General features: G+C 39.4%; 1 protein-coding gene across 6 annotated transcripts in view; it reads right to left on the reverse strand.

The window, feature by feature from the left end:
• The window catches only part of DIP2C (disco interacting protein 2 homolog C), a 327,852-nt gene that overhangs the window by 54,777 nt on the left and 250,123 nt on the right, over positions 1–22,952 (reverse strand). For all 6 annotated transcript variants that reach the window (XM_075492421.1, XM_075492425.1, XM_075492419.1 and 3 more), the window contains 9 exons: positions 18,351–18,490; positions 16,600–16,736; positions 14,146–14,354; positions 13,156–13,270; positions 8,467–8,668; positions 6,244–6,353; positions 5,718–5,798; positions 1,805–1,928; positions 39–160 (listed from right to left, as the gene is read on the reverse strand). In XM_075492421.1, the coding sequence (XP_075348536.1) occupies positions 39–160; positions 1,805–1,928; positions 5,718–5,798; positions 6,244–6,353; positions 8,467–8,668; positions 13,156–13,270; positions 14,146–14,354; positions 16,600–16,736; positions 18,351–18,490 (1,240 nt within the window). The remainder of the gene's footprint in view (positions 1–38; positions 161–1,804; positions 1,929–5,717; positions 5,799–6,243; positions 6,354–8,466; positions 8,669–13,155; positions 13,271–14,145; positions 14,355–16,599; positions 16,737–18,350; positions 18,491–22,952) is intronic.

Consider the following 22,952-nt stretch of genomic DNA (forward strand, 5'->3'; position numbering starts at 1 on the left):
CATTCAATCTACTTGTGCACTTTCAGGTGTCTGCTCACCTCCACAATCATCTTCACTGTAGGTAACGTGGTAGCTATGTTCTGGGGATGTGGAGGTCGAACTGTTATTGGCACACAGCCTGCATACAGGCATCCGTAAAATGCGGCAATCAGGTCTATTCCTGCATGAAGAACAAAACAAAAATCCTCCTCTGAAAATCAAATAATTTAATCACAGACACCTATGTCAGCATAAATATTACTTGGAACTCAACTCAGAAGGTTAAATGAGCGACTAAGCCCTTTAACAGACTTCTTTTTCAGCCCCTTGTCAGTATTTGTTCAGCTTCACTGATTCCTTTCAATTGTACTGTTCTTCTGAGCATGAAAAACCAAAGGTGGCACACAAAGCTGCAGCCAGATATCATCATTTAGGTGAACTCCACTTTTATGACCAGGAAATAACCTGTTAAAAAGACTGATTTCTACAGATTAATTACCTTCCTAAATTGACATTTATAGACAAATGAGAGTTTACAAGAGGAGGGATGCCCCAGCAAAAGATGAAGTAGGACAATGCCTGTTCCTATCAGCTGCAGAAGGAACATCTGGACATTTCATTAAATACTGTCTTTCTCATGCCATTTTTAACCTCAGATATGCAGCTTTGATTTATCTACCTGAAATTTTACAGTAAAAAAGGGAGTCATGATTTTGAAATCCTGCTTCTAGCATAAAAATAGGTGTTGTTCTACATAAACATTGACTGCAGGTGACAGATTGTGGACAGAACACTTCAGGCTATCTAAGGAGGCTGAGCAGACAACAGCACAAAGATCCCGTGAATACTGTTGTTTGATAGCTCCCTGGTGCTGTACACAGGCTGTGATAAGATGACAATGGGGGCTGTTTTATTCTTTCAGTGAAAAAGGATCTGGAGTACTGACAGGTTATTGTTCCTTCAATAAAATGCTTTATTCCTGGGAAGTGAAATACAGAAAATAAAAACTTAAGTTTAAAATACTAGTCTTCTTTTGTGGAAAAGGTTTTCTCGTATTAACTGTTGAGAAATTACTCCTATAAAGCTTTAACCAGTATCTTGCAGCCCTTACAAACCAAGTATCACAATATAGACCTTAAAACAGACTGTTTATTTCACCAACACACATGAAATGCTAAATATAAAAGAGCAGCACTAGATCAGAAATAATTTCAAGCAAATGTCAAACAAGGTACCGGTTCACACAAGTTTAAAAGCCCTTATATCAAAGCATGAAAATCCAAGCCACAGAGAGCTGTCTAGGTTAAAGATGTATAGAGAAAATAGTGATTATAATTTGGTATTTCTTAATCATCTGCTATTTATTCATCATATTTCTATTCTAAAAAAACATGGATTACTTCCTAGGTGTTGCTGCTTCACCCTCATGAAACACAGCACTTCCAAGAGGGAATTCAACAGGTGAATCTAAGAACACTCAGCAGATGGAATATTTTAGCAGAATTGTGTGCTCATAAAATAGTATACTTCCAGCAAATTAAAAGAAAAGCAGTAATTAAAATTGACTGCTTATAAGAGACAGGTTTTAAAAACACAGGTTAATCTTAATCTGAACCCAAAGAAATAATATCTATGTGCATATGGAAAGAGAAATTCTTTTAAATATGTTTGACTAAGTTCAAAGAAATGTACATACAGCAAACATTTTGCGGTTTGCCAGTTAACATTGTTTACAGGGTGGTAACACCACCAGTGCAGCACCGTTCTAAAGGATCTTGACAAAACTTTTGGGACTACCAAGGTACCAAACATGCCAGTTCTTTACCTGGTGGGTAAACCAAAGCCACATGGTCTCCATCTTGTAAATGTCCCCTTTCCATCAACATGACAGCTATCTTCTCAGCTCGTTTATGTAGCTGGACACATGTTAGCGAGTTGGCTATTGTTCCCTGCACAGGAAGAAAGATAAATGTCACAGAAGCTAATGCAATGTGCTGAAACTCTATTTTCCTCTGCACCTTAGAAGTTACTGGATGAGGTGCAGCCATAATATGTCATACAGTCAACTTAAATATGGAAACCTTCAGCCTTATGCCAAACTGTAGTTAGAAAGAGAAAAGATGTTTGCCAAGCAGAGGAACATTCTCCATTCCCCTCTCTGTACCTTCTGCCCTCAACAGTGTTTTCTCTCTAATCAAAGGAGTACAGTAGTTTGCTAATATTCCACCCATGTAACCTGTACTCCTTCCCTTGCTATACAGGCAGCATTCCTGCTACAGCCAAGAAAGTGCCTTTATGGTCTCTGCAGCAATCTGGAGAATCTGTGGAGAGCAATCCTGAAAACTGCACTTCGTTGTCTGCACGCTGGAAGGAAGCCAAATGGCATCGCAGAAATACTTTAGAAGACAAGAGATAAAAGACACAGGAGAAAACAATACATTGTCATGGGGAATAGAATTAGTCTGGAACACAAGCTAAGCACATGCATATAAATGAAATAGAAAAGAAAGGCATTTGTTGAATTTGAGTAACTCTGGTCAGCATGAAAAAAAAAGGGGAAGTGATAATATGCTACAGAATTTGGCAATTCAAATTGTGCTACAGTGTTTTAAATTGGATGAGTGTTATGGTTCTTACATTCCCTAAAAATACGTATGTGTGTATATATGCACACACACAAACACTTTTAGAGAAATAGATACATCTGTATCACAAAATTCACTACCGCAGTTGACACCTCAGAAGAGAAGTCTAAAAGTGAACATGCAGGACAGACTGACTGTGCCTAGAGCTGGTCTGGTCAGGTCTGGGCTGGGATAAAGGGACAGGGCAGTACGGGAAGGGCTGCACCTCTCTGCCTGTGTACCTGTGCTGTGGAAAAAGAGGATTTCAGTCTCCAGTACTGCTGTGATATACCTGGTACCTATCACAAGCACTAAGTTCACTTAAAAACAGAGAAGCTGAAGAAATTGGGGAAAAAAAAGGTAAGAAAATACATACACTTAAAAAGAACAATATATCAAAAATGCAATGCAGTGCAATAAAAAATATTGTATCAGTGTCCTTATTAAGAGAGAAAGCAATAGGGTCTTCTGTTTTAAGTAAATATTCTTTACACTCTATTTTAACAAGGCAAGAAATAATAAGCATTTGGCTTGATTGCTGGTTTATCCACCATCACCATCCCACACACCACCGCAGTATTTATTGACCACAAGCTTCAGAGAGTAGAGAGCAGTTTGATAAAGGTCTAGTACTAGAAGTAGTGGCATGTTAACCAGGCATCACTTGGCATTTACAAACTTTATCACAAACTATATACAAACTCAAACACTGTCAACAAAGAGGACAAACCTAACTGAAAATAAAAAGGGCAAAGTCAGGGCTCAGGACTCCTCTTCACAATCTTCAGCAGCCACACTTGCTGAAATGCACTTCAGGCAATTTTAATCAGTCTTCTGAATAATGCAGAGATAATTTCACTAAGAAAGCTTCCTCTGAAGACATATGCAACTATATGGATGCTGGACTAGAGATGGCTTCCATCTGTCCAGCCCTAAATATGGCCAAAGTGACCTGAGGTCTGGGTGTCCTTGTCACTGTAGACCTGCCAGTAGGCATGTGCTTAAACTCTTCGTTCCTTCTTTCAAGAAATTGCCTGTTTGCATAGTCATGGGAAGAAGGACCTATTATATCCCTGCATACATCAGAAGCACAGGCCCCACTGACACAGAAAGGGAATTGCTGCAAATCATGTAAATTTGTGCAAAACTTGTTTACATTTAAGACTTCTGGCACTTGCTGCATGTGAACCAGTGGAAAGACAGTGTTTATATGAAGTGCAGGGAAGGAGCATCCTGTTGTTGGACAAGAATCATTGGCAAGCACCAGGCAACTATTCCCTTTGGGTCTTTTATACGAGGTGTCCTGCACTGTAAAGGTGTTGCAATCCTTCATGACACACACTAAAAACAATGCACTGTGCTAATTTTGAAATATTCCAAATTCTCAAAAAGCTTGAGCTACAGGGAAACACTAATCTCAGTGGATTTCTATTAGTCATCCACTGCAAGATGCCTGGATGTTTTCAAACAAAGTGTACAGACAATGTGCAAGGAAGACAAAAAGGGAAAAGTGACAAACCAGAACTAAAATTCAAGATGGGCAATAAAACTTGCCTAGGCTAAAACCCACCAAACCTGTCACTCCTTTCCATAAAACATTAAATCTCTCCATAAAGCATTACAGCTCTCAAACATATGATAAGTATCTTATCATATGACAAATTTCATATAATAAGATACTCCACACTGAGAGTATTAAAGAAGCAGAAAAACTGAATTTCAAAATTCAACTATTTTTCACTTCTATGGAACGATAAATTATTTTGTTAATCCTTGTTTTCCACACTGTGCCCTTCCCTCCCACTGTTTGAACCCTTCTGCCAGCATGGGAAATCTTGCTTTATTTAAAGCTCAAAAGCAACAGCCTGTGTGGATATCACTGTCTCTTTCTCACAGCCTCTTTGCTCCTAACTTACATGACCAAACAATGCACTATTTTAATGGTGTAATATCGAATCTATAAACAGCATTGCCTCTCGAATTTTCTACTTTGCCACAGACAACTACATTACTGCTTCACTATTATCTGTCAAGTTGCACATGTTCACATAATATTAGCTATTAATCTGAATTTAAAAAAGGTAATTTAATGACTTCTTGGTAGCCTCAAACTGAATTTTGGTACCAGCACTGTAATATAGGCTGGGGAAGCATATCCTGTAAATACAGGAAGTGGTCATTTCACAGAGCTTCACAAATTACTGGAGGTTTAAGAATCCATCCAAGTTGTGTAGGGTCCACATGGGCTGAGACAACACCAGCTACTCCAGGCGGCCCAGGGGAATAGCACTATTCCAGGCCCTGCCTCTCCTGGAGACCCTCACTCCTCCCTACGTATGTTTCCCAGTTTTGACAGATGTACTGTGGTGGGATGGTTTGAAATCAGACTTTCATTCTCTACAGTGTTCTTGGGAATTACTGGTTCGTCACCTACAATAATCTAGGAGGTCTGTAATCACCCAGTCTTACTAAAGCCAAGTTCTATACCATGTGACATGGTATAGAACTTTAATGCAAAAATGCATTAATTCATTTTTGATAAGCAATGAAATGCTGTGCCAGGCTGGCACCTCATGCAGGCTACGCAGAGAGATTTATTAGTGATCCTCTGCAGACCTGGCTGAATTCTGGACATACCTCTTCTTCTCTTCACCTCCTTTCCCCATTCTCACACCTCCCCCAGATGGTCCAGTTTCAAAACTAACAATCATTGCTTTATTTAGGGAAAATGCTTTGACTTTGCCAAGTCTGTGCTTTTCAGATTGGAAATCAGGATGGTGAGCAGTATTAAATACTACTCTTCGGTATAAGAACGATCAGTATTGAAATAGATTTGCGGTGTCAGCTCACCCACAATGTATATGTGGTGGAAAAAGAAATGAGAAATGTGTAAGGCACACTGTCTCATACAAAAGCAATCTATATTTTGACAACTGGCAATGATTATTCTCTTTTCCTCTCTGCCTCAGTGAACATTAAATATAACAGCTGAGTATTAATGGGAAAAGAAACAGAAAGGTCGCGTTCAGCCAGAGCATGAGCAGGTGCAGCTGAAATACCAGTGTGCCATTTTCCACACTGCAGCCTGTCAGAGTAACGGTCTGAGCTTCTTACCCTGCAGTTGAGTAGAGTGTAAAGCACATGGTCAGGAGTCGTCTGAGCTCTCCACTGTAACACTTCTGAGAGGAAGAGGAACTAAAATAAAGCAGAGTGATAGTCATGACACTAAATAACTTTTGGGGTTTAAAAACCAGATAACTATTTTTGCTAGTTTAGCTATGTCTTTCTTATTTATATGCTACATTTTACATCAATATCCAGAAGCACTAAACATGAATTAATTCTCTTGTCACCACACATATTTATAGCAAGGTGCTTTTGCACGGTAGCAGCGGCCTTTTCTGGAAGTGAAGCCACTGCTGGGATTATGATATATTACTACATATACTTTCAAAGCAATAAACCATTCTTACTGATCTCTCTGAATTTAAGCACAACTTTAATTCTTTAGCTCCTTCTCTTTTGCTTACTACAAATATATAAATATTTATACAGCTTAGAACTTACTAATTTAATTACTCACATAAGCCCCCAAAAGAGCTTAGCTAAATATAAGCCCTATTAGAAAAGTTTAGCTTACCTTTCTGGCTTGGTCATTATCTTCTATTTGCCCCAAATCTCTACCGCTGGCCTGTGCAATTCTTTTTCCAGAGACCAAGTTCCCCACCATCACAGAGGCAGGGCCAATTTCTAGAATAAATCAGAAATGGGCTAAGTGCAATAAAAATCCATTGCTTGTGGATGAAAATTCTTTTCATTTATTTTGCATTACATGATATTTTCCTCATTGCTATCCACAACACCAAACCTTGAGCACATCGCTGTTGATACAAACTTTGGTTGATGGACCAGAAGTAGCTGGAAGATATGTAAGCTTGGATTCATCCTCTCTAAACATATCTAACTGAGGAGCCCATTTAGCACAGGCTCTCTACAGCCAAAGACACATCCTGTCTGCCTTGATATGGGGAATCTTTGGAAAATTCAGCTCCTAATTTAGGCATGTCCATTCAAGTGCCTAAAACCAGATGAGATGTATCCAGGCTTCACGGACAACGTTCCTATTTCTCTCTTCTGTTCCCTGGGCTAAGTTGCATCTGTATTAGCAATTCCGTAATGCTAATAGACATGAAGTGACAGGATTAGGAAGGCAGATGGTGCATATGATAAAATATATGCAAGCCCTTTAGCACAAGGTAGAGACTGAAGAAAAATAATTTAACTTTAGAAGAAAGAAAGATGTCAAGGCTGACACTTCTCCAAGAGGTGGATTTCACTGATGTTTTGTTGCTGCCATTAGGGAAAAATACCTGTCTCACAAATAGCATTTACACTCATGTTACCATTTGTTTTCTGCTTCTCCAGCATGGATTACTGATTAACTGCAATTGATACCAGGCTTTACTTCTAGCCTATGATGTCCAAGCTTTGTCTCAGTGATGGTATGTGGTATAAGTGTCAAAATATGAGATGTCTAACCAGATAATGTACAATAAACATCTACAGACTACTCTGCTTTAAAAGATGAAAGCAATATATCCTCTGGGTATGTCACAACTATGCAAAATGGGAGAATGTGATGCTATCAGTTTGGTGTCTGCGTTCCTGGCATTGCTTTTACCATAGTGATATATAACATACACATAATGTATCTGTAAGTTTCTCCATTGCACTGATCCTAATTCGGTGATTACTTTGCGAAGCAGCAACAAGAAAATACCAAAGCGAGCACTGCAGTTAAAGGCTTCATTGCTTTTGTTAAGTTAGTGGAAGTCACTGTTAGCCTCTGACAGTCCCAGTATCCGCAAACTGAGATTATGGTTTTGATTTCTGAAACATCTGTCCAAGGGTTTTAAATAAAGAAACAAGCTGATGGTTTTGGCAAACTTACTCTGAATTCATGATGGGTAGTGCCCATATTTGAGATCCAGAGGGTAAAAACACTTCATATTCCATGCTGGTTTTCGAAGTGGAAAGTAATCAACACTTAGTCTAATGTAGCTGAATTCAGGTCTTAAGCCTGAGGCTACAGATCCAGAAATCCTTGAAATTAATCTGAGTACTAAAATCTGCAATTTGATTCAAAGTAAAAAATTTGCTAAAAGTTCTCAGTCATTGGACATGAGTAACCAGCACCTAGACTACAGCAGGCTACAAGGGCTTTCTCGGTTGTTTGAGTCAGTGCTTTGCTGTACCATTTCATCCAATATTCTTCATAAAGAGTAGCAGAACTGAAGAACCATCTTAAAACTAGTTAGGGTTTTCCCTCAAATATACCTGCTGTAAGAATAATCCAGAACCTCCCTACTCAGGTAAAAACCTTTATCCTCGTTCTTGGGTTTAATTTATTCATGACCAGTTTTTAAGTATTTGCTCTTCTTCCGACACTGTTATTTAGTGTCAACAGTCCTCTTCCTCTCTATTTCTACTTTACAAACTCGTCCTTCAAATAAGCCAAGATTTTATCTTTCTCTGTTTTGGTCTCCGTCCATCCTCTTTAAACATAACTGGCCAGGAATTTACATAGAACTCCAGGTGTGGTCTCAGCACTGCCTTGTAGAGTGTAAAATTGTCTTCATCTTTATTGAACTTAGGTTTTTGGAGCATTTTTCCTTGCAGTCTTTGTGAAGGTACTTCCAGCTTCTGCCAAAACCAATGATGTCCTTAACACACCTGGAATATTTAACAGGAGTACCTGATCGAGCTGATTCTCACCTGCATTAACAGTTACTTGATTTTGCTCCGTACAGTAGCATGAACACACAGCATTAAGTCATGGTCCCTTTGCCTTCACTCATCTTACCTGGTTGTTTTTGCCTTGGTTTAGGCAGGTTTGTTACACATGTGTGGGGACACATCAGCACATTACAAGGATGCAGCGATCCTTCCAAGAAGAGCTGTTTGGTTTCTGACAGGTGTATTCCTCCCAGCGGCGTCTTGGGAAGCGTGTTTGCTGGTACGAGCGCTAAGCAGTAGACTCCCACTTGATGAATACTGTCAATAGCCTAAAAAAAGCAGGAAGTCAATTTTAATGAAAGGCTAATTTTTCATCATTCTAATAAGCACTGCATAAAACAACCCTAATAATTAACTGGCATTGGAAAGACACTTCAGCAATGTCAGTGATAAGAGGTTCTTTTCAGTGGGAACAGGTGGACGGAAATGTAACACTGAGTTATTACAGTCATTCCAGAAGATAAAAAAGCAAACAAAAACCTGGTGATAAATACACAGAAATCTATTAAGAAATGCTACCTAGGCATCCCTTAGGCACACATTAGTAGCACATATCCTGGAGATTTATTACTAAGATGGGCTGGCAACTCATGTGAAATTGATTTTAACCGGCACGCTTCTCAGAATTAAAAGTTCAAAGGATTCCTATCAACTTAATATCCAGTTCATCTTGCAGAGCAAAGAAAAATTTCAAAAGTTGCACGTAGGTCACCATATACCTACTTATGTGCGTCGCTTACAATTTTTTTAAAATTTTCGAAGATAAAAACTGTTTCACTGCCTGATTACTGTGTAAAAGATCCACAGGCAGGAATGGGAATTGGTACAATAGAAGGGAAAACTATTAAACTATCCACTTGAAAAAAAATCTGTTGAATGAAAACCTGAAAAATAAGCATCTTTGAATCTTGTAATAACCATGTTCATTGTCTGACAAGTGGAGTAAACTGCAGCACTTTCAAAAAATCTATAACGTACAGTATCTGTGAATTTATTTAGTTAAACATGAATATCCACGCACTTAAGATTTTAATTCCATACACATTTTAACTGGTTATTTTCCTTACATTGGTAACAAAAATTGCAGCGAGTTAGAAAAACAACTTCAGACATCCAAGCAGACTGAGAAACAACTTACAGACAGCATTTCTGATGAGTAGTTAAATGTTTAAAAATATAATTTACTTGACTTGCATTTTAATTTTTAATTGTGAGAAAAGTGAATGCATACATCTGTTGCCTTGAAGATACAATCTATATTCTGAGAATCAAATAATCATTTATAGTTATGTATTTAAGTGTAGACCAATAAATTACTGATTACTTCTACAGAGACTCTAAGTAATGCTTTGCTTTTGGCTTCTGTTTGCTTCACTTTTTATTTATTTGATTGCAAAATTTTGTAAGAAAGAATAATAAAGCAGTTACTCATTTCACGAACATTGCAGTTTTAGTAGTGGTAGATCTCACAGTAGAATTGGAAGACCTCACTGCTGGTCTATGTACACCTTACCTGAAAGATCAGCAATAGCAAGATATATATGACAGCCAACACACAATGTCTCATGTTTCTGGCAGAAACCATCATAACCTCCTAATGATAATGTTATTCGTAGGTTCTGAAAAGCAGTGATAAATCATGGGAACCTCACCTGACATCAGCTTCAAGGAAAACTGTTATGGCACAAGTAACCGCTCTTACTCAAATGTATGACAGTGTGGCTCCTAGAGTTGGTGAACGGAAAGCGATACTCAGCTGGGGTGGGATGAGGGGTGTTATATACGATTCCCCAGTGACTTCAGAACTGCATCCTTTGACAGCTACCTCTGCAGCACAATGCCTGATAAAATGTCATGGGTCAATCAAAATTGACACCTTTCACACACTGGAATTTGGCACTGAAGCAGGGAATGACTTTGTTTCACAACAATGAGCCCTAATGAACTGAGCTGTAAAATTTTGTGAGAGAAGAGTACCAGTCAATTTTAATACTGCTGGCATTTATGCCTCTTGATGAGATGGCTTGGTTTTTGAAATTACTCTGTTCAGCCAGAAGTAAACAGAGTATCTGAAATCTTTATCTCTCTGTTTCATTGAGAAAATGGATTAGAGATACCAGGACTTGCAGAGTCCAGATCACTACGTTGTTCAAGCTAAGAAAACATCCCATTCTGACAAAATTCTCCAGGCAGACACTCTCCAGTTCTGCAGCAGATCTCCTAGCTTTGTCTAGTCCTGTCAAGTCCTGCCAGTGCACTCGCACTGGTAAAACTAACATCCAGTCTGCCACGTACAGGAACCCCAACTCTGCCTGCAGGGTCAGATCAGTTTGCAGCAGTCTGGGAGATGAATGTGTATCTAGGATCCGTCTGACTGAACTGCTGGGCGACCTGGGATCTTCACTCACACTGTCACTAGAAAACCATACTCCTCCACTACTCTCAAGACACTCTCTACCCAGTCTGACTGCTCCCTCCCAACCATGCCTCTGCTAAAACCCACAGGTGCAGTCCAACATAGTCCCATTTCTAAAGCAGCTCTACCGTCTTTCAACCCTCTGCTGAGGAGCAGGAAGGGCCAGGGAGAGTCAGAACAAGGTGCAACCCACTGGAAACAAGTCCTGCAAATTGATGCAGCTCAACTCTAGGGAAGAGAGGCAGAGACACAGCAAGGTACAGCAGAAGCAGGCAGTGTAGGGCAGGGCTGGCACAGGGCAGCAGACGCAAGGTGTCAGACGAGGCTCACAAATACTATAAAAAATGAGTAGCCATTTGGTAGTTTGTTATCATGGATGTCACTAAGAGTCGTAACACGAGTGTGAAATCGTTACGTTGCTCATCACCAGCAGATGATTCAGATACAACTGGTTACCACTTCCTGACATCTATCATTAAAAATCTGATTGGGAAGGAGGCACAATGCATCCCGTGTGTTCCTGGCTTCTGTCCTCCATCTCTGCTCTCAGCTGAAGTGGAACTAGAAACTTCTTGTTCACATAGTGACACATGCCAGAGTTGCAGACTTCACACAGGGGTGATAAAAGCAGCCACACATATGTGTACTTTGATATATGGCCTACCACTTCCAGACACTGCTGTGACTTGATAATACTCAGAATAATAGGATTGACTTTTGGCAGGACCAACCTGACACCGGACTCCCACAGTGTTCAGTACTGAATTCTACTGTCTATGATGGTGTAAGACATGATTTCTGTAAAAGTCACAAAAATGGGACATAGAAAAAGTCACAAAAAGTGACAAAACTGGAGAAGTGTTAAGTCCAGAATTTCAAGCTTTTCTTTAGGAGCTTGCTACTTGATAAAAATTATCAAAGCATGGGCAATCCAAAAGCCTCTCCTTCTAAAACAGGGTGCCCTAGGTGCTACTAGGTGCTTCAAAGGCTTTCTGTGTGATGGACAAGCTAGAGGTTCTAGCTTTTCTTGGTAATAACTTAGATCTACTGTGAATATGAGATGCCTCTAGCTGTATGAAATGTAGTTATCTTCTAAATCAAGAGAGCAGACAAATCTGTCTTGAGATGGATGAAAGCTTATTTGTTCAGTCTCTTCAAGGATACGGCAGACAGATTCCCTTTCTTATTCAGTACAAGGGAATAATGAATAAAAACATCTTCTCTGAATTGTGTGGGATCTTTTTCTTTGGCTCTTGGGTAAAGCAAAAAAGATGCTTGCAATATATTTACCTGAGAAGAGTCCTTGAGGAAGGACAGAACGGAAGGTAAGCAAGGGAAGTGGAAGTAACAGGTGACAAGCTGTAGACAGAGCTGAGACCATTTCACAAGGTACCAACAGACAGACTTCATTTGACTACATCTCCATTAAACCTATTGCTTTTGAGTGAGAATTGGCTTAACCATGGAGATGGAGGAGATGGAAGATGACTGCTATCTGAAGTATCTAATTTTTTTGTGTATGGACATTCAAGTTGAAAAAACTTTGAGTATGGTAATGCTATTGCCTTAGCTTGGACTGCTACATGTAAGATCAGAATTTTTTAGTATTCAGTAGCTTCTGTCTACTGGTCAAAGTGTCCACAACACCATTAAGGTGGGTTTCATCGTAGCGGTATGTGCCTTGCATGATCCACCAGACAGCTTGAATGGGATTCCTTGCAATAGGTGTCCTTTATGCAGATAACCTCACTGTAGATACCTATATCTGAGCTAATCGATCACTTCATTTCAGTGGAGAAAAATCGGCATTTTTAGGCTGTGTTTCATTCAGTTTATTTAGCTATCAACATGGTGCACTAGAAAAACATAATTATCTCCCATTGATTAAAAAAAAATATCTGCAGATCTAGCTCAGATACGTATATCTACTTTTGATGAGCTCAACTCCACACCAGTGCCAATAACTATTCAGCAAGAGACTTTGGTAGCTTTCGACAGTATGAATATACAATACATTCATTCATTACCCTTTTGAAATAATGAATGACTATATTCTTATGAACCATACACTATTCTCTCCTTGCTATTACTTACTTCAATAATCCCTGTTTTCTTACAGCATTTTGATTAGGAAAAGGCTTACTCTTTGGATATGTGTGGCCCAAATAGGAACTGTCACTCAGAAGAATCTAATTTTGTGCTCATTAGGTGCAAGTGCAACTGAAGGTGGACTTACAATTATTTTAAGATAAATGTCAGTTACTTCGGGGGCCTGAAAGATCAATAAAAAGAATATAAAGCAGGAAAAAATAGCTTCCAAATGTACATAAAGAGCATTACCTGGAGCACTCTACTCATCCATTGAAAACTGTCTTCCTCTGTGGAATCTGGCCTTTGCTCAGCAACAATAACTATCCTTTCATCGTGCAGCACACTCACTGAAAACACTGCTATTCTGTAAAGAGAAGAAGAGAAGAGTATTTAGTGCCAGGACAGATGGAAAAACCTGTCTTCTAAGTTAACCCTCCATAACTATGATTTTGTTATTTATTACTCAGACAACTGGTACATCAATTAGTGTTTTATTTATGGGGAAAAAGCAACCAGAACAGTTTTGGATAACTTCTGGAGGAGAAATAGGGAGGTTTGTTCTAGAATCATGTAAATACAGGCATAATGTCACAGCAGGGTTGGAGAAGTGAACCTTCTTGGGATAAGAAAAGCAGTACATTTGGGTCACACTGAGGTGATTGTTAAACTGTTGTATAACAGCCAGCATAAGCATCTTCTTTGGCCCCATCTTAGAAGAAAGTAATTGCATCATCATTTTGTGAGAGGTCTGCCATGTGATCACGTGGTAATGCATTAGGCAATGTTACTGCATTAGACTCTTCAGAAGTTTTAGATGTCTCCTGCTCAGTTTCAGCACCTTAGGAAGATCACACAAGGAACCACTGTCATGTTCAAGAACTTCAGCGTTAGGCACATTGGAAATGTTCAACTCGGAGAGCTAGGATTCTGTTGAGTCAACACCTTCAGAATTAACCAACTGTTCAACAGGACATGTTAATAATCACAGTTTCGGACCTTGGTATCTGCCTCAACACTGTCTTAGGTTTCCTTCTGCTGTCTCCTGGTTCCAGCCATATAAACAGCAATGTAGGGAAACTGCAAAGAACTTTCATATCATTGCTATTTTACTGATATCAGAAACTTTCAGAAAGCCCAGTGCAGATTAGGCACTGCCTTCTGAAAGCATTTTGGGTCACTTACACCTGGTCTAAGCAAAATACAGATTTCTACATAATATAAGAAAAGAAAGGATCAAACCTTCCCCTGTAGACAAATTTCATTGGTTCCACGGCCAGTGCTGTTGCTACAATGTCATCAGCATTATGTCTTCTTCCACTGACAACCATCAAACCATCCATTTTGCCAATAACAAAGACAAGTCCACCTGGTCCTATAAAGCCTAGTAGTCCGGTCCTTATAAAAGGATATTCAGTGATAGGGCCACCAGAACTGGTCATAGGAAACACCTGTGAGACAGAGAAACACAGGTCTTCAATTCTATACACAGAGATCATGCTGCGAAATATTTCAGGCATGCTCTCTCAGATGGCTTTTCTGGAATGAAGTAAATAGGTCGCTGGTGATGCTCTTTACTGTTCACTGACCATAAAGAGTGTCAGGAAACTCCTAGACTAGTGTCTATAATTTTCAATATCTGAGTTCCAGCAAGTTCAATCCCACTCTGTTTACCATACACATTTTCCCTAACCATGGCTCTGTAAATCATTTATGACCTTAAAAAAAATTATAAATCAACATAAAAAGTATTGAATAAAAAAACCCACTGTGCAGAGTGCAGCTAACCTGAGGTGCTATGTATGGGTTATCTGAGAGATTAAATTGTAAACATTACAGTAGAGGTTCTTTTCAGTATCTCATACTCATTTTCAGCACAGCATAGAGAAATAAGCAGGCTAGAAATGAAGCTATTTTAAGGTACTGTACATTAATGACTCGTGCAGCTGACCACATTTTTATCTAAGGTCAATTAAGTCCTCACAATACCAGTGATAAAGCCTTCTGTAGCATGTCAAAAAGTGAAAATACAGCCCTATACAGACCCTCTCTAAATGTCTGAACACCAGATACATACATGACTTGCACAGGAGAGATTTCTACTGCTTTTCCTACCCTAACTAGCACAGTGTTATCCTTCTGGCATGTGAGTTACTTTGAGCTGCATTCTGACAGAACCACACTTTTCCTGCTGTCTCTTTTTGAACTGAAATAGTCTAAAGGCAAGTTATTTAATACAATGGCAAGTGGAAGACCATGGCTATCTAGTGTCCTTCAAGGCTCATCTAAAAAGAAAGGTCAAATTCAGCTGCCAGATGCCCATGGGTGACTCTTATTGAACAGATTTAATGCTTATACATCCTCGGCCGTAATTCAATTCAGGAACACAAAACTCTTTGACTCTCTAATACCTGCAACATGAATTGCACAGTAAAACAGAAAAGAGGCCCACTTGGACAGGGCTCCTAAGAACATGCTTAACTTTAAAAATGAGTGGTCCTGCTCACTCAATGGCAATTTATTTGCTTACCGTTAGGAATAAGTCTAAATCAGTCTAAATATGCTGTTAAACTGCAGACCCAGTTATGAATTATGAATGATTTTACAGTTACAGCAAGTACTACAAAATGAATGTAAGCACCTTTCTACCCTGAAATATGTCAAATCCGGGATTATCATTCACACTGGGTATTGCCAATTGTACTTGTAGCACAGTAACCAGCTATCAACAAATTTCAGATCACAATAGCATAGTAGGATTCCTGGCTTCAATAGCAGGATGGAGACTCATATCCACTAGTCTCCATTAATTATTTAATGTATAGTGTTTACAACATTCAGATCTGCATTTTGCAGGAGATATTAGTCATGTTTGGTCTATTAAAAATGGTAATATCAGAGCATTTGTTAAGGGAAATTTAAATGTATTTTTCTTAACTTTTTTCTCAAATATTAAAAGAGAAAAGGATCAGAACTTAATAAAAATCTCAGCTCAATTTTTTTCAGTATTTCTCTGATTTGTTCAGCCTTTCACACTGGCTTCAGCAGAAGTTAATGATAACAAGTGAGCAGGTACAACAGAGCTATCAATACAGCTGTCTGCACTGGAGCTGAAACCTACTGGAAAACAGATTCCACAAAGGAAAAAGGCTTTCACCTAAGGCAATTGAAACAAAAGCAGGTGGGGACTAATTAGGTAAAGGTATCTTTGCTATTCAGATACCTCTTGAAGACTACATCTGTCAGGATTCTGTATAAATGCAAGCTTTTAATGCTGGCTGCGTTGTGGAAAAGTTGGAAACTGCTTTTTAAAGATACCCAGCAGCCTTCCTACTGTTTGCAACAATCAAATTCTGCACGTAGCTAGCTCATAGACTTGTACAGTATTACCTTTTGAACTTTGTCTTTCTTCCTGCTTTCCTTCTGATTGTTTCAGTCCCTGGTATCTTCTTTTAAAATTAAAGTAAAAGCTCTTCAGAGCCAAAACTAAACCCACATAAAGATCTGCTATTCCACTTAATGAAATGGGCTTCAGTGCAGATTATCTGGCTAGAGTAACTAAGGTCCCAAGCCACAAGCATTGATTATTACTGCTATTCTGGTATTATTACTATCAATATTGTATGTGAAATATTATCCTGAAATAGAAAAAGTTTAAAAGGAAGGATTTTATATAGCATTTTTTGGACAGCTTACCTCAAAAGTATTTTTGGTCATGCCCGAGAGTCCATAATATGATGTACCCGTTGCAATAGCACATACACAAAGTTCTCCTATTTCATCTGTTTTACAGAGCTGAGGAATTCCATCCGGCTTTACTGAACACATTATAGCTAGAGGGAGAGCAAAGGACTTTAAAAAATATTATAAAATGAACTACAGAATAATATAAATGCTGTGGGAAAGACACTGTGGTGCAGCTGACATAAACAAATTATATGTAGAATCTAATGTCTAACAATCGGTTTCTCAAACATTAAGGTGTTCATTATCAAATGTTATTTACATTATAAATAATACTTACACAAAGAATGCAAAGATCTTTATGTAAACTCAGTCTTTACACTGATAACAAAACCTAATTTGCCTTGCTTTCTAAAATTTCAGTTGATCTGTAACATTGCTGTGAAACATGATTGTGTTCCCAGTTTTGCATACTGAAGACCAGATTTGCTGCAGTCAGTGAAAAATGAAATAACCTAATGGAGTTCTTGATAATAATTATACTGCCAGGGAGGCAGGCAACCAGGAAATCTACCTCTCACAAAGTAGCAAGTAACACCATATGAAAGATCAAGTTATTCTAGGAGACTAGTACAGTTGTTTTACTAAGAATTTATCAGAGCTCAGAATCCCTCTCACCGGTCTCACAGGACTGCAGAGACAGCAAGAGCTAAACAGGAGGGATTAGAAACCACTGGTCTGAGGAAGAACCACTATTTTATGTGTGAGCCATGTGAATAAGAATCAAGTATGTTGCTTTAGCTACAGTCCCTGGAGTAGGAGTCCAGGATGTGTAGATTTTGCAGTTGGAAAGAGGATGTGATGAACAAGGGAGAGCAAAAATGAATCAGCATGTCTTTTAAATATAAGTGTAAAGAATCTTGAATGACCTTTCTCTCACTCTGAGGATAAACAGGAGCATGTACTTCTATTAAAACAATCAGAATGTAGTATGAAGTGCAAGATGGCACATCTATAATAATATCTTATACCATAACTGTTAGACAACAACCAATCTTATCTTCCTTTATTTTAAGTTGTTCAACTGAAATTTTATAAGATGCATCATTATGTTTTATTCCTTTGGTGCATAACAGATATCCTCTTACAAAAAACTACAGTATTATCCTTTTCTAGTCTCTATAACATCTCATTTAAAATCTATCTCTTAGGAAAAATCTTATCTTCATCTTCAGAAGCACTAGCTTCAGTTTGAATTTATCAACATGAACTGTTCAGTCATACCTCCTCTTTCTAGTAACTGGGTGATAGCACAAGATCTTTGGAAAAACATTCTGCAGGCCTTCAGATAGCAATTTTGTTGATCCTTAGCATAGGTTATGAAAACTTTCACTACTGAGTCTCATCTGGGTCAGGCTTATGGATATTTATAGCCTCCAGCCATCGGAATCCAATTTTCTTATTTTCTGTGCTGGTATCTCACAGTTAAGGAATGGATGTTGTTCTGATGTGGTGACGGGTTGTTTAAAGCACACCGCTCATGCAAGTAAAGACGGCCACGGAGGTAAACAGAGAGAAGAAATCTTGGGATTTCCAGACTATGAAGTATTACAAAGTAATGCTTTTGGACTAAAATGTTTTTAAGTACACATGTTCTAATCCCAAAGCTTGTGGTCTAACATCAAAGTATGCCCACCTACGACTTTTTACAGCTAATTACTTAAATTGATGAATCACAGTAAGTTTCAAAGAAAGTTCCTTACCTCCTGGCATCACTAAGCCAACATCCTGGACAGTCAGAACAGAAAGCTTTTCTTCAGAGTCCACTCGAATCACTCCGTAAGTGAGACCATGCATGGACAGGACTCCTCTGCCTGGTGGCTGATTGCTGTCATCTGTTGGCCTGCAACCATGCGTTATAACATCAGTGCACCATCAGGCAGACGTAAGCATTTACTTATTCTTAATGGGCTACTATTGCAAATACTCCTCTATTTGAGAGTTTAAAATTTCACCTTCTTTTTTCGCCTACTAGACCTGACAGAACCCTGTTTTTCAGTCATTTCTGAGTAATTATGTCTGTCAACTCTCCCATTCAGTAGCCACCCACATATATGGGCTGCAGAGATGAAAGTAACACCTAACATTTACCCAAAACAGCTTGTATTTAATTTTCATATAGATTTATAAAGATTGTTTGATTACCCAAGTAAAGGCCTTTTGTCTTGTTTTAAAAATACTGAAAGGCAGTGCAGATGATGCGGAGGGAATGTGCACTCTAAATTTGGAACTGATCAGTAAATAACTTGATAAGCTCTCTGTATGTTACCTACTTTGGGGCAACCTAGGAAACCAAGCCAGACTAAAAGCCTAACTCTAGCACACTGGTATCAAAGCCAAGATTAGAATACAAGTATGCTGTGTTTAAATCACAGATCTGACTTCCCACTCCTAATACTTAAGCATTTAAAATTACTAAACAGAAGAAATTAGGTTCTAATAGATTCACTGCCAAGTATCTGTGGAAGCTGCAAGGACTTTACCATCTTTATTTTAGTGCATAGAATTGAATTTTTCCTATTCTAATTTACCCCGTGAAAATTAAAACAAATTACACCTTCATCAGTCATGGTCAAAATGTTGTGGGTGCAGCCTCTTTGTAACGCCTCAGTTTGCTCAGATTCACTGCTGACACGCTGTACAATTCCACAGCATCAGCACAAGCTGTCTGTCAACTTGTTTCAATATAAAATTGCCTGCTCTATCAGTAGATACAATTATACGTATGCAGAGTGTGGCTTGAGCAAATGAATGTTGATGCATGAAAGTTACTAAGTTAAGGGAATATGTCAGGGCTTTTCATGTCTGGAAAGATTCTTATTCTGTCCTGCATTTCAAAATGCAAAACTGGAAGCTAACAGGATGCTGCTTTGAGTGTGGATAATGCATCCATGTAGAGCAGCCAGACTCCAGCTATTTTCAAGATGGATAAAACAGACAATATTGAGTTCAAGATTCTGCATTTTTCCTAAATAGTCCATCATAACACAACTATTTTTTAACAGCTAATGTCCTTTTATATGACATTTCTCCTCTACTGTGCTTGAAATACTAGATGGGCCTTAGCCAATCATGCTCACATAAGCCTTGCAGTGATCGGCACTATAAATTTCAATTAATAGGTTTTACGAGGCATATTTCTCAAGTGACACTGTCAACAAAGAAGGATGTGGGCACGCTTGAAAACGCATTAGAGCATAACAAATGGTGCTAGTAAACAAGCAGCTGTGATAAATAACATTCCCATCATGTAAAAGGAACTTTCAGCGACATTATTGATCAACTTCCTCTCACCCTTGCTCCCCAAAACACACATTTTACTGCTCATGAGAAGAAGGGTCTCCTGCAGGCACACGCAGCTTCTCACAGCCTCAAGGAGTAGAGGCTATCTAGACTTTCATCACATACATTTTCTTGCATTACTTATCACATCCAAAGACTGCTAAAAAGAAGAGCGGGTGCAGCTTTGAAAGACGCTGGCTGTGTACAGGACGGGGGTGCCAGGGAGGGAAGCTGGAGGCATGAGGCCTGCTAGGATCATGTTGGGGGACTTGTCGATAGAGCTACACTTGCTGCGGCCTGTGCTGAGATAACAGCTTTGCCCAAGTTAGCAAGAAGCGCCGTGCAATGGAAGCGGGCGTGCAGAAGGGAAGAGTCGGTGCTGAGGGCCTGGGGTCCACAGGACAGGCATTTCAGAGCTGCTACTTCAGAGTACTTCTGGTATCCTGGTAGTCTGAGGTGGATCCTTGAATGAGGCACCAGCTAACTGTTAAAGGAGAGGCCGCTGCCCGAGCCTTCACACACCATCCAGGGAGTGGCACACGCACCACCCGAGACTTTAACTGCTCGGACCCGAGTCCCTTTGCAGCGGCAGCTCCCCTGAGCTGACGGGTGCCCCTTTTTGACTCCTTGCTCACTCGCACACTCACTCTCGGGCGCTTCCTCTCCCCTCTGGCTCGACCCGAGGTCTCCCGAAGCAGAGTCTCTGATACGACATACGCCAGACGAATTTACTGAGTGGTACAGCAGTGAAAACAGCTCGAGCTGGGTGCCTCTGGAGAGGGACCCAGAACAAAGAAATCCCTGGGCAGTTAGGACCTTACAATTTAAATTCCCCTCCCCTCAGGAGACAGCTCAGACCAACAGTAGTATCAAGGGCTGGGGTCTTCCCACTCTTCACTGGGCCCTTTCATTGTCTCTAGGCGGGCCGATTCTTATTGCTAAGGTTGTAACTCCTGCTAAGGTTGAAGCTTCCTTCTCTTTCTGGTTTGCACTGGTTTGGGGGCCTTCCTTCATGTAAAAGTTCAGTGTACGGTCAGAGAATCTGGGTGAAAGTTCACAGCTTGCAGCCTAAGGCTTCAACAAGCCTTGACACTGATGCTATGTATTGGGTTCCGTTTGGGCTAGAAAGTGACTACTACAACATAGCCATGCTCGAGTCTCCTCTTGCAGGCAACTAGCTATCTGACACCGACAGGGAATACAGTCAGAGGACCACGATGGAGTGAGGTGGGGCGCTAAGGACCTGACAGCACCTATACATCCTCTTAGAAGGTATCTTGTCAGCAACAATCCTGCAATATGTGGTATCTTATTTTGTCCTGTGCATGATAGCTGCATGGGAACAACCCTAAAACAAGTGTCTCTGCCAAGCAGAAGAGAAATCACTTGGAAAGAAGATGAGATATAAATAACCCCATTCCAATGTATTTATAATTCATTTTAAAGTTCACATTTTTAATTTTCTTTACACATTCAGTATCTCTAACACTGGATTTGGAATTCTGTAAGACTGCTTGCTAGACAAAGATAAATCCTACCTTAAATCAAAGATAAATTTGATTAAGGTAGGAGCAACTAAACAAAGGTATAATTCCACCTACTTCATATACTAAGTAAATTCAGATTAAACCACCAGACAAACCTACCCCTTTAGTTTCCTTAACCATGAAGAGGGACTATGTGTATCTACTTCAAAGCTGATCTGTTCATACTGAGTAGCTGTAGAGCATTTTGAGAACAGTTACTACTACTATTTACAGATACAATCTATTTTAGCACTATTTTTTGCCAGTCGTTTAAATGGGAAGAGACCTGTTCCTAAACTTTTGCACTCCCTTAAACAAGTGGGTTCAGACTAATATGCAATAAACCGAAGGGGAATACCATAAAGAATTATTTGGATGACACATTCCTTTAAATATTAGGCTTCATGATTCAGCTTTAAGGCTACAGTACCTATTAGTCTATTACTGACTGTCTCTTTCTACACTCTAAGGGTATTTCAACTGAGAACTGGTTTTGTTACTCTTCCTTGTAGGAAGATCAGTAAAAATACACCATAGATTTTGAAAGAGTCGGAGCATTAACGGGGAGCTCTCTGGATCTGTGCTCTGCAGGGAGTCATTTTAATGCATACTTCAGCTGTAACTCTTTGGAACTTGTATGATAATGACTTTACTGTCAGTGGAGATGGCTTGAATAAAATGAAAAATACTAAAGCTCCCAAGTTCAGCTGGTATTATCCTACCATTAAACAGACTTCAGAAAATGGAGATACGTGTTCAGTAACATTCATCGTAGTAAGAACTGCTCTGTAATTACACAGCGAGGCACTGAAGATAAAAATGCCTTTTTTTTAAAAATTATCAACTATTGTATGTGCTAATAATTTTTTTAGGTAAGCTCTCAATGCTAGTTACTCTGAAAATGAATCTCTAGTGCTTCAGATGGCTACAAGCATAGAGTTTAAGTCTAGAAAGGGCACACCAGCCATCGCACGTTGAGATACAGTGAGTTCTCCCACTTCATAACCTGTGATCTGGGGCAGATTTTCCAGGGCTAGCACAGGAAATTAAAACCCTCTCCTGTTAATCAGTGCTCAGCACAAGCGACGTCCACTGCCCATCCACCTCCTCTCTGCACTTACAAGCAACACCTCATTCCAAGGGAGCGAAGGTCTGCACAGCCTATAGCAGGAAAACCCATCGCAAGGGGAAAACGATGTACTCCTTGGTATAAAGCTGAGAACACGCTGGTGGAGCTGAATGAAGGGCTCTCTGAGATCCTGTAGTTCACAGAAAGACAACTAACCTGGACAGGATAAGTCCCTGATGGATAGCTTTCAGATGTTTTAAGCTAATAATGAGGTGGCTGAAAGTCAACCACACTCTTGGCCTCATGTCTTTCTTCCTGTGATGTGTTGTTGGAAAGCTAATTGAAAATCTAGTTAAATTTCACTTGGACAGTGTATTTTAAACTTTGTGGCAGGAAGTATTTTACTTAATGCTATTACAGTGCTTTAC

Source organism: Mycteria americana, chromosome 2 (genome assembly GCF_035582795.1).
Source record: "Mycteria americana isolate JAX WOST 10 ecotype Jacksonville Zoo and Gardens chromosome 2, USCA_MyAme_1.0, whole genome shotgun sequence".
Taxonomy (NCBI): Eukaryota; Metazoa; Chordata; class Aves; order Ciconiiformes; family Ciconiidae; genus Mycteria; species Mycteria americana.